General features: G+C 43.1%; 1 protein-coding gene across 2 annotated transcripts in view; it reads right to left on the bottom strand.

The window, feature by feature from the left end:
- The window catches only part of SMYD4 (SET and MYND domain containing 4), a 47020-nt gene that overhangs the window by 4071 nt on the left and 30348 nt on the right, over window positions 1-12601 (bottom strand). For both annotated transcript variants that reach the window (XM_007076118.3, XM_042967089.1), the window contains exons 6-7: window positions 2145-2327; window positions 1070-1233 (exon numbers count right to left, since the gene is read on the bottom strand). In XM_007076118.3, the coding sequence (XP_007076180.1) occupies window positions 1070-1233; window positions 2145-2327 (347 nt within the window). The remainder of the gene's footprint in view (window positions 1-1069; window positions 1234-2144; window positions 2328-12601) is intronic.

Genomic DNA, 12601 nt, shown 5'->3' with positions numbered 1-12601 from the left:
ACTTATGGTTCCCCTAAGAATACTGTGTCCTCTGGCAGAGGAGAAAATCTCTGAGGTGAACATTTGCTGGTTTTTTAATGCCAGTATCGGCGCCCCTGGGTGGCTTAGTCGGTTAAGCGTCCGACTTCAGCTCAGGTCATGATCTCGCGGTTCATGGGTTCGAGCCCCGCGTTGGGCTCTGTGCTGACAGCTCAGGGCTTGGAGTCTGCTTTAGATCTGTCTCCCTCTCTCTCTCTGCCCCTCCCCTGCTCGTGCTCTGTCTCTGTCTCTCTCTCTCTCTCTCGCTCAAAAATAAACATTAATTTTTTTTAATTAAAAAAAAATAAATGCCAGTATCTACACCCTCATTTGGCAATAGCAACGTGATTTCTCCTGAGGATCCTCTCCTACCCTCCCCCACTCAGGACCCCGTGGCTGAGGGGGTGGTCATGTGGCTCCAATCTGACCCATTCCTCTGGGCCAAATGGCTGGAGGAAAACTATGTGACTGATTTTCCACCAGCCACAGGGATCGGGCCAATGAAATGAAGCACAATTTTGGCCTATACTGCTGTGAGAGGAGCGCATTTTTTTAATCCTCCCGGACCAGGAGGATGTGAGGCTGGAACTGCCGGTAGCTATCTCGCCACCACCACCAGAGGGAAGTCTGTCCGAGGATCGCCTCGCTGAGAAAGTGGAGCTGAGGGAAGGAGGGAGGGAGAGAGAGAAATCGGTCTCGGTGACATTATCTGAGTCCCTGGATCCAGTTGTTATCTGAAGTGCCCCCATCCTGGGACCTTTTAGTGATTTATTGAGCAAATACATGCCCAGTCTTTTTTTCCCCCCTTCCCTCTCCCTCACACCAGTTTAGGTGGGATTTTCTGTTATTTGCAAGAGACAGATTACTAAATCCAACGTTTCCTGTGGTTCCTGTGGAGGGGTAACCAGTGTGCGGGGAAGATGAGCTGAAGGGGAAGAGACTTGCTTTCAGCCTCCCCTGAGAAGCCTCCAGGCTTCTCCTGAAGATTTATGGCCTCTGGGCTGGATGACTGACCTCCAGCCAAAGTAGAGAAGCAAGAAGAGAGATTTACCTGCATGAGCGCCCCGCAGCTCCTACAGCAGAACGCCTCCCACCGGGGCCCTGTGGCGGCTGAGTGCTTCTCGTTCTGACAAGCTGCGCAACTGCAGTCAAAGAAATACTGTGATCTCAGCTTCTGTTGCCTTTCGGCAGCACGCATCCTGCTCTGGTGAGGCCCTGCAGAGAGACCACATGTGGCCAATAGTGAAGGCAAGAGGGAGTCAAGCACTAAACTTAAAAAACTTCAGTTTAGGGGCGTCTGAGTGGCTCAGTCGGTTAAGCATCTGACTCTTGATCTCGGCTCAGGTCATGATCTCATGGGTTTGTGAGTTCAAGCGCCGCACTGGGCTCTGCACTGACAGTGCAGCACGGAGCCTGCTTGGGATTCTGTCTCTCCCTCTCTCTGCCCCTTTCCTGCTTGCACTCTCTCGTTCTCTCAAAATAAATGAACAAACTTTAAAATAAAATAAAAATGCAAAAAAAAACCCAAAAAACCCTTCAGCTTAGCAGAGGATCTGGTCAATTATTCATCATGTGCCAGGTGCCTTTTACTCAAACATTTGTGGAACTAGATATAGAAATAAGCTTCTGGGGTGCCTGGGTGGCTCAGTCAGTGGAGTGTCTGACTTCAGCTCAGGTCATGATCTCACAGTTCGTGGGTTCGAGCCCCGAGTCGGGCTCTGTGTGGAAAGCTCAGACAGAGCCTGGAGCCTGCTTCAGATTCTTTCTCCTCTCTCTGTCCCTCCCCCGCTTGCATGCATTCTGTCTCTCAAAAATAAATAAATGTTAAAAAATATTTAATTAAAAAAAGAAAGAAAGAAAGAAGCTTCCAAGTTGGAAGGATAGGAAGGAAAAAAACCCAAAAAGTTATTCTGAGCCCATTTTTGGCAGAGGAAGTTTATGGGATTAAGCAGTGAGATACGTAATAGCTTAGACACAACAGGGCCAAGGAAGGAGGCCAGGAGGCCTTTTCTTTTTCTGGCCCAAGTATGCACTGCCTTCACCTGTCCATTGGTTTGCCCATTCTGATTCACCCTGTTCTTTCCTGCCAGAGAAACGTGGACAGTGGCGAGGCAGGGAGGGCTCACCATAGCAGTGGAGGATCTCTTGCCCTTTTTCAATCTGCTGTGATGCCCGAACGGTGGCGACGGTGCTAATGAAGGACACGCTGGTGTTGGGGCTGCAGGAATGGTTCAGGAGGCTGATGACAGGGAAGATGCCCGTGGCAAGGCGGACCTGCCTGCTGTTGGTCACACTGTTCTCTTTAGATCCTGAAAGAGCAAGAGGAAAGGAAAAATGTGTCAGGACAGTAGTCTTGGCCTCACTGTCGATTCCTCAGAAGATGAGCTGGGCAACTGGGCCTGAAGCCCCGTCTGAGTCATAGTTCCATAGCCGGATCTGATACATATCAGATGAAACATGACTCACAGCAAACTCTCGTCCTCAGGAAGCAAAGCAAACGAACACATGAAAAGTCCACTGAATCCCGGAACCCAACCATTGCGTCTCGATACCAGAAAAATCCAAAGATTAGAACTTATGTTTTTTTTTAATGTTTATTTTTGACAGAGAGAGAGGGAGAGACAGAGCATGAGCAGGGGAGGGGCAGAGAGAGGGGGAGACACAGAATCTGAAGCAGGCTCCAGGCTCCGAGCTGTCAGCACAGAGTGCGATGCGGGGCTCAAACTCACAGACCGCAAGATCATGACCTGAGCCGAAGTCAGACGCTCAACTGACTGAGCCACCCAGGCGCCCCCAAAGATTAGAACTTATTAAAAAAAAAAAAAAGAAGAATAAAAAAGGAATTATCAGCCGGGAGCCTTCTAGGTAGACAGTTTCATAATGTTCACCAGGACACAGAAACCAGAGTGCCTGGTGAGGTGATTTCCCAAAGACTTTTATAGTCGATGCCGCTTTTGTTTAACCGGTCTCTGGTTAGTTAATAGAACAAGTCACCCGATCACTATCCCAAACTAGACAGGCTGATAATATATTTTAAAAAATCATGTTCCTTATGCTTACCTATTCGTTCTGCCCTCTGTCCCAACTTTATGGGAAATCAGTCATTGAAAAAAAAACCTCTCTGGAAAAGCTCTAATTCAAGACAGCCACATGTCCCACACGATCTCTTCTTTGAAACACAATTAGCCAGCAATTTAACTACGTGATTGAAAATTAGGAAGGAAGGGAAAGGCCTCTAAGCAGGGAGGCTAGTTCTGCACCAAAGCTCGCGACTGATACTCATAGATGAGTTCTTTATGGTCTCATGTGGTCCTATTTGCTCTTGTTTTAGCCACATTTTTGGCTGCCTTAGTTATTCAGTTTCTCAGCCCACAGCAGCCCAGAAACAGAGAACTAATAAGAGGCAGGTTTTATGACAATGGCAAAGGAGACAGGTGACAGACAGGAGAGGGAGGTAGAAAACTTATATAAGAATAACAGCCCGAGGGCAAACAAAAACACTAGTACCATTCAAGTTTTACTACCGGTGTAACACTTCCCTTAACCAGAGGTTCCTAGACCGACGGCGTACCTACATGGGTTTTGTAATGGCCATGCACGGCTCGGGAATATGTGTGCAAAGGCAGATAACCCTGGGCATCCAGAAAGGCTTAAATTGTGTTCAGTGGCCTTGGTGTAAGCGTGAGGAAATCGTATTCCCAACGAAACCGGCTGAAATATGAAAGCTGCCGGTACTTCAAGGGAAACCTTCAGTTTTCTGGAAACCTGAAAAACCATCGGCTAATTGCGGTATCATGGCCTATGCCAGGAATCCCAACACACCAGTTGCCGAAGAAATGAAGCGGTCTAGGTGCAAATGTGATGAATAAAGAAAATATCATGATCCATCATGTGAAAATGTCTTAGAAAGGAAAACGTTAAATATAGGAATAATGTTGTCTCTCTGCAGACAATCCTATTATCTGTTGCTATGGAGGGCAAGAAAAGAACAAGTAAATAAAATTCGCAGGGAATCCAAATGACTCAATTTTAGTCACCAGTTCTACAAATTGTATTGAAATCTTTCATCAGAGCTTGTCTTCAGTATTTAGCAGATTTTAGTTTCCCTTCCTTTTCCCCCTGGCCAATGCCTACCTTCTGGTGTATGTGCTAATGAGCAGTAAAAATGCTAAAGGGTAGGCAGCGAGAAGGAGCAGTACAGGGCACGAACAGTTTGTTTTCTGAATAATCAGCCTCTGCATAATTAAAAGTTGACTTGCATTCCCAACTACTGATAACTGGCAGGCTATATTAGCACAGTTGTTAAAATTTTCCCAGAAAAAATTATCACAATACGGTGAGTAATGGCAGCTTTGTGAATTATTTATAGATTATCCTCTAACATAAGTAGGTCCAGGAACTGAGTGGGGTGAATATTTATGTCGGAGTTGAGTCTCCCTCTAATTATTTCTAAAAATGAAGTATTGATTTTAAAAAATTACCCAATATTTTACATTAGTCATCTGCTAGGAGAGATAATGGAAAGTGAGAATATATATGTACCTTATCAACCAAATTTAATATGTGACATTTGTGCATAAAACGAAAACGAAAACGAAAACAAAAGAGGGAGTGATTCTTTATTTTACCAAAAGTGTACCTTAGTAATATCCCTAGTGCATTTACAATGGGGTTCAAGTACAGAAAAAGAGATTTGTTCCAGACTTCCAGACTATACCTATTCCAGTAGGTATTTTATAACAAAAGAAATTTGTGTGTATAGCACACAGATAATCAAGGATCCAAACTGGAGGTAGATTCCTTGGTTGTTGAAGAGTGAAAGCAAAGGGCAGTGAATTAATCTGAACCTGCATGGAACCTCGTTAAGCCTTGTGATGAATCCAGATACCTCTGGAATCTGCCATTCCCACTGAGATAGAACCACACATATCAGGGTCTAGAATATCATCTGTGGCCAGTTCTGTGCCTTAAGATAAGTACCAAAGAGAGGTTTCTGATGAACTTTGATTAAATAGGATTGATACAAAGATAATAACATACTTTTTCATAGGTTTTGGTCAAAGTCTATCCTAGTTAACACTTTAATCCTTCTGTGCTACTGATGAAAGAGCTGCTAATGAAATTCAACGAGAACACTAAACTGAGAGGTGTCAGAACCCCAAAGAAATAATAAAAAGGGATATAACAAGATTAGAAATATGAGCAGACTAAAACAAAATCAGTTGGATTCAAAAATGAAAGTGAACATCACTGGTAGGCCGGTAACTGGTACAACTCTCCTGGAGGGCAAATTCCCAATATATATCAAGTGCCTTAAAAATGTTCATACGGGGCGCCTGGGTGGCTCAGTCCCTTAAGTGTCTGACTCTTGATTTTGGCTCAGGTCTCGGGCTCTGCACCAACAGCACGGAGGCTGCTTGGGATTCCTCCTCTCTCTCTCTCTCTCTCTGCCCTTCTCCCACTTGAGTTCTGTCTCTCAAAATCAGAGAGACAAATGCTCATACAAGTAAAGTTCCCATTGTTTGAATTATTTTTGTTATTTAGAAAACTAATCAACATTACAAAAGGAACACATGGTAGTCAGAAAGAAATTACAAAGTGAAAATTGTAGAGAAAATAAATCATCTATAAGCCTACCAGGCAGAGGCATTTTCTTGTAGTCCTCTTTCTAGCCTCATGCATGAAATTTTTCGTGTCATTGGCCACGTGGTACACATAGCGATTTATCGGCTACTTCTTTTCACTTAACATTATCATGGCCATTTCTTTATACTCTAACCTAAAATCCTTAACACAGTTAAAACAAACAAACAAACAAACAAACAAACAAACCCCCCAAACCCAACAAAGCAACTTTGCCAATCTGACAGGGAAAAAATGGTATCCAGTTTTAATTACAATAGAGACATGGATTTATTTTTATTATTTTATTATTTATTTTTTAATGTATATTTATTAGAAAATGTTTATTTATTTCTGAGAGAGAAAGAGAGAGCATGCACAAGCAGGGGAGGGGCAGAGAGAGAGAGAATTTCAAGCAGGCTCCTGTCAGTGCAGAGCCTGGCTCAGGACTCAAGCTCACGAACCGTGAAATCATGACCTGAGCAGAAATCAAGAGTCAGAAGCTTAACTGAGTCACCCAGGCGTCCCACCGCTATGCATATTTTTAAAGACTGATTGCTAAAGATTTGATTTTAAGATTTGCACAGTTGTTAGAAACATTCTCTCATTTTGTCATGCACATTTTAGTTTTGTTTATGTTTTTTTTTTTTTCCTTCCTGGGGGTGGTTTGCTGTTAAAATAACTATTTCATTTGCTTATAGTGCTGTGTGCCAGCAACTTTGCCCAGAGTTTACCTGAACACTTTTTTCTGCTGGTCTTGCCCCGGATTACTCACATGATTGCATTCGTCTGGCACATAGTCTTTTACCCTCAAGAAGGCTAGCCTGGGCTTGTTTATGTGGCTACACAATTATTCCAAGAAAATGACACGGAAGCTACAAGGCACCTTAAAGCTTAGACTCAAAAGTCACATAATGTCACTTCTACTGCATCCCATGGGTCAAAGTAAGTTACAGGGCTGGCCCAGATTCAAGGGCACAGGAAACAGACTCTACCTCTTGATTGGAGAAAAACTAATGTCAAGTGGCAAAGGGGCAAACATAGGGATGGGCAAAATTGTTGGGGTCATCTTTGCAAACAGTCCTCCCCAGAGGCCTGGAGGTTCACCCAGCCCTCTCAGTATCCATATAAGAATACTGAGTGAGGGGCGCCTGGGTGGCTCAGTTGGTTAAGCGTCTGACTTCAGCTGAGGTCATGATCTCGCGGTTCCTGAGTTCGAGCCCTGTGTCGGGCTCTTCGCTGACAGCTCGGAGCCTGGAGCCTGCTTCAGATTCTGTCTGTCTGTCTGTCTGTCTCTCTGTCCCTCCCCTGCTTGTGCTCTCTCTTTCAAAAGTAAATAAACATTAAAAAAAAAAAACAAGAATACTGGGTGAAATTTCTCTGACATATCTTTCTAGATATGTCTCCTGAGGTAAGGGGATCAAAAGCAAAATAAAAAGCTTTTGCACAACAAAAGAAAACAACCAACAAAACTAAAAGGCAACCCACTGAATGGGAGCAGATATCTGCAAATGACAGATCTGATAAGGGTTAGTATCCAAAATATATAAAGAACTGATATAACTCAACACCCCAAACAAAAAATCCAAGTAAAAAATGGGGAGAAGAATAGAGATTTCTCTAAAGAAGACATATGGAAGGCTAACCGACACATGAAAAGATGCTCAACATCACTCGTCATTGAGGGAAATGCAAATCAAAACCTTACACCTGCCACAATGGCTAAAATGAAAAACTCAAGGATCAACAAGTGTTGGTGAGGTTGTGGAGAAAAAGGAATCCTCGTGCACTGTTGGGGGGAATGCAAACTGGTGCAACCACTGTGCAAGACAGTTGGGAGGTTCCTCAAAAAGTTAAAAATAGAACTATCCTATGATCCAGTAATTGTACTACCCAAGGAATATGAAAGCACTAAGTCGGGGCGTCTGGATGGCTCAGTTGGCTAAGTGTACCCGACTCTTGATCTCAGCTCAGGTCACAATCTCATGGTTCGTGGGATTGAGCCCCACGTCAGGCTCTGTGCTGACAAGAGGAGCCAGCTTGGGATTCTCTCTCTCTCCCTGTCTCTGTCCCTCCCCCATTCTCTTTCTCTCTCTCTCTCTCTCTCTCTTTCTCTCTCTCAAATTAATAAACTTTAAAAAAATTTTTTTAAGGTTTATTCATTTTTTAGAGACAGAGACAGAGCATGAGTTGGAGAGGGGTAGAAAGCGAGGGAGACACAGAATCCGAAACAGGCTCCAGGCTCTGAGCTGTCAGCACAGAGCCCGATGAGGGGCTTGAATCCATGAACTGTGAGATCATGACCTGAGCTGAAGTCAACCAACTGAGCCACCCAGGAGCCCCTCATTAATAAACTTTTTAAAAAAAGTTTAAAAAAGGTTTTTAAAAACAGAAAACATGAATTCGAAGGGATATATGCACCCCTATGTTTATTGCAACATTATTTGTAATAGCCAAACTATGGAAGCAGTCCAAGTGTCTATGGATAGATGAATGGATAAAGAAGTGGTGTGTATGTGTACACACACACACAATGGAATACTATTCAGCCATAAAAAAGAATGATGTCTTGCCATACCCAACAACATAGATGGAGCTAGAAAGTATAATGCTAAGCGAAGTATGCCAGTCAGAGAAAGAAAAATGTATGATTTCACTCGCCTGTGGAATTTAAGAAACAGAATAAATGTGAGGAGCCTGGGCAGCTCAGTTGGTTAAGCGTCCAACTCTTGGTTTTGGCTCAGATTTGTGGGTCTGAGCCCTGCGTCAGGCTCTGTGCCTCAGTGCGGATCCTGCTTGGGATTCTCTTTCTCTCTCTCTCTCTCCCCCTCTCTCTCTGGCCCTCCCCTGTTTATACTCTCTCTCTCTCTCTCTCAAAATAAATAAATAACCTTTAAAAAGAGATTTAAAAAAAAGAAAAACAAAACAAATGGACAAAGGAAAAAAAAGAGACAAACCAAGAAACCAACTTTTAACTATACAGAACTGATAGTTACCTGAAGGGAGGTGGGTGGGGGGATGGGGGAAATAGGTGATGGGGATTAGATTAAGAGTGCACCTGTCTTCATGAGCATTGAGTAACGTGTACAATTGTTGAATCACTCTGTTGTACACCTGAGATGAATACAGAACTGTGTGTTAACTACACTGGAATTAAAAAAATAATAATACTGAGTGAGACACAGGTTAAATAATCTAAGTTCATATGGAAAGTTAGTGGTTAGATTCAGCAGAATGGAAACTCAGGTCTGTTGCCTCCAGTCCCATATTTTCATCCCTTCAAGGACCTCTTTTACCTCCATTCTCTATCTTCTTTATTGATTCTGGTGTTTTTGATATTTGGTATTTAGGTTAAATCTAGCTATCTTTTAATTATCAAAATTGGATACCAATGCTTTAAAAAGCTTCTCTCACCCCAAGACCATATAAGTGTTCACTTGTCTTTTCTGAGATATTTTATGGTTTAATGCTTCACTGTTTAAACTTAATGATTCAGAGAAAGAATTTAATACTTTTTTAGGGGGGCTATCATATCAGTACCAAGCCCTTTCAGTATGTATGTATATATGTATGTATGTATGTATGTATGTATGTATGCATTCTTCTTCTTAAGAGTTCAGATTTTATTAAACAGGTTACAGAAGAGGTTTAGTCAAAAAAGACCAACTACATCCACATGATCATCAGACTCTTCTGATTCTTCTTTTTTTTAAATGTTGATTTATTTTTGAGAGAGAGAAAGAGAGCGAGAGCGAGAGTGAGAGCGAGAGTGAGAGTGAATGAGTGGGGGAGGGGCAGAGAGAGAGGGGGACAGAGGATCTGAACCCGAGCCAAAGTCAGACACTTAATCAACTGAGCCACCCAGGCGCCCCCAGTCTCCTCAGGCTCTTCTTTCTTTGCTTCCACCTCCTTCTCTTCAGATGGGCAGCAGTGGTGGCGGGGCAGGACCTCCTGCGGGTGCAACGCCAGCTGCTGGGGCGGGTCCATCAGCTCCAACTTCTCAAAGGACATTTACACCCTCTGCTCTAATGGGGGCATTGACCTTAGCCTTCCTGACCGCCGCCAGGTCAGGTCATACAGGCTGAGGGCAGGGGAGATGCAGGCCAGCTCGGACACCAAGGTCCTGGGAGGGCCAGAGTGCCAAGCAGACGCTGCAGGGCGTGCTGCTCTGTGCAGGAAGGGAGGGCCTCACCCCAGCTGCTGCCTTAGCTTGCTCGGAAGGACCCAGTAAAAGAGTTCGGTACTCTTACAAAAAGGCCATTCTCATCGCTTATTCGAGATGAACTTTAGAATCACTGTCAAATTCCAGGAAAAATCCAATTGTAATTTTGTGTGAAATTGCATTACGCTGATTTGGGGAATGTGGGGGAACTGCCATGTTTAGTTTTCAGTCTTTCCATCTAAGGATATGGCCTGTCTCTGCATTTACACAAGCCTTCTTGTACATCCCTCTAAATTAAAATATCCTTGCATTTCTGGAAGAAAGCCTACTTGGTCTTATAGTAGTGTTCCGTCAGTAAACTACTGGATGTGATATGGCAGTGATTTTTTTTCAGGGTTCTAACAGCTATATTCACAAGTGAGACTAGTCTATAGTTTTTCTTCTTGGCTTTACAAAATGAGTGGGAAAGGGTTCCAGATTCCCCCATGCCCTGGAACACTTTATAGTGTATAAAAATGATCTTTTCCTTAGAAGATCATTTTTTCTTTGCTTTCTTTATTAAAAAAAAAAAATCGTGGCTAGGGGTGACTGGCTGGCTCAGTCGACTGAGTGTGCCAGTCTTGATTTCGGCTCAGGTCACGATCCCAAGGTGGTGGGATCCAGCCCCCTCTTGGGCTCTGTGCTGAGCGTGGAGCCTGCTTAAGATTTTCTCTTTCTCTCTCTCTCTCTCTCTCTCTCCCCCCAACCTTCCTCCACAGCCCGCGCACACACTCTCTAAAATTAAAAAAAAAAAAAAAAAAAAAAAAAAGTGGCCTAAATATGGTCCTTAAAAATTTTAAAGAACTTATCCGGAAAAGAGTTGGTCTGGCTTGTTTTTATGGAAATATTTTCATAATCTTTTTCAATTTCTTCCACAATCACTGGACTTTTGAAGTGTTCTCCTCCTCAGAAAATCGAGGGAATTTATATTTTCTACAAAGTATTTCCTTCCTTTTATTTTGTAAGTAGGCTCCACACCAAACGCAGAGCCCAATGCAGGGCTTGACATCACGACCATGATATCAAGACCTGAGCTGAGATCAAGAGTTAGAGGCCGCCCAGGCAACCCTACAAAGTTTTCTACTTAATGTTTTCAAGTTTAATAGTCTAAAATCATATTAAATATTTGTTTAAAGTTAAAAAAATTATATTATTGGCTATATTCACTGTTCCTAATTTTGTGGGCTTTTTCTTTTCTTTTATTTTTTTAATGTTTATTTATTTTTGAGACAGATAGAGAGAGAATGGGAGGAGGGGAGCGGCAGAGAGGAAGAGACACACAGAATCTGAACCAGGCTCCAGGCTCTGAGCTGTCAGCACAGAGCCTGATGGGAGGCTCGAACTCAGGAACCGTGAGATCATGCCCTGAGCATTAGCTGGATGCTTAACTGACTGAACCAACTGGGCACCCCCCAGGCTTTTTTTTTTTTTCTAAATAGATTTCGTTATTACATTTGTCAACTCTTTGTTTATATCAGGAGTCTGTAAACTATAACCTGTGGGTCATATCCTGCCTGCTGCTTGCTTTTATGCAGACTGTGGTCTGAGAACTGTCTTCACCTTTTTAAGTGGTTGGAAAAAAATGAAAAGGATAACGCTCATGTTGTGAAACATTATAAGAAATACAAATTTCAGAGTCCATTATAAAGTTTTATTGGAACCCAGCCATACTCATTCAGATGTGCATTGTCATTTGTTGCTTTGGTGCTACAATGACAGAGCTGTGTGGCTGCAAAGGAGACATGATGGCCTGCAAAGCCTAAAATATTTACTATTTGCCCCTTTACAGGAAAAGTTTGCTGAGCCCTGAGATAAGGAGAACAAAGGCAAAAGAAATGTAGATAAAATTACATTTCCTTACAACTTGCAGCTCATTGACAGGCAGAGTAGGACAATCCTCAAGGAGCCCACAACTGCCTAAAGGTAATGCTTTGCTAGAGGCAAAAAGCAGCCTTAGCGTGATAATAGCCAGACCTCCAGGATTCTGTAAATTTCCTTTAACATTGGAAAATCCTGTCGGAAACTTCCTTTATCTCTAACTTAAAAGTATACAATCAATTTAAAAGTAGTATATAATCAATCCCTCCTCACAATCCCAGTGTAGTTCTTTCAGCCCATGGGTCCTATCCCATGCTTTAATTAAAAACAAAAACAGGGGCGCCTGGGTGGCGCAGTCGGTTAAGCGTCCGACTTCAGCCAGGTCACGATCTCGCGGTCCGTGAGTTCGAGCCCCGCGTCAGGCTCTGGGCTGATGGCTCGGAGCCTGGAGCCTGTTTCCGATTCTGTGTCTCCCTCTCTCTCTGCCCCTCCCCCGTTCATGCTCTGTCTCTCTCTGTCCCAAAAATAAATAAAAAACGTTGAAAAAAAATTTTTTAAAAACAAGAACACACCTTTTTGTGCTGAAAATGTCTCAATTCTTTTTTGACCATTGGTTCCTGGCCCACATCACATCACCCTGGTCTATAGGACACAAGTTTTGATGGATATTATGTACTGAATCCCCTAGTACATTAGTTATCTTGGCTTCTAGATCCTTATTATTTTATTGTATTAAAAAATTTTTGTTTAACATTTATTCAATTTGGAAAGATGAAGAGAGACAGAGCATGAACAGGGGTGGGCAGAGAGGGAGCCACAGAATCTGAAGCAGGTTCCAGATTCTGAGCTGTCAGCACAGAGCCCGACGCGGGGCTTGAACTCACAAAACACGAGATCATGACCTCAGCCGAAGTCAGACGCTTGACTGACTGAGCCACCCAG

The sequence above is a fragment of the Panthera tigris genome, chromosome E1 (genome assembly GCF_018350195.1).
Source record: "Panthera tigris isolate Pti1 chromosome E1, P.tigris_Pti1_mat1.1, whole genome shotgun sequence".
Taxonomy (NCBI): Eukaryota; Metazoa; Chordata; class Mammalia; order Carnivora; family Felidae; genus Panthera; species Panthera tigris.
This window is presented reverse-complemented; position numbering and strand designations above follow the sequence as displayed.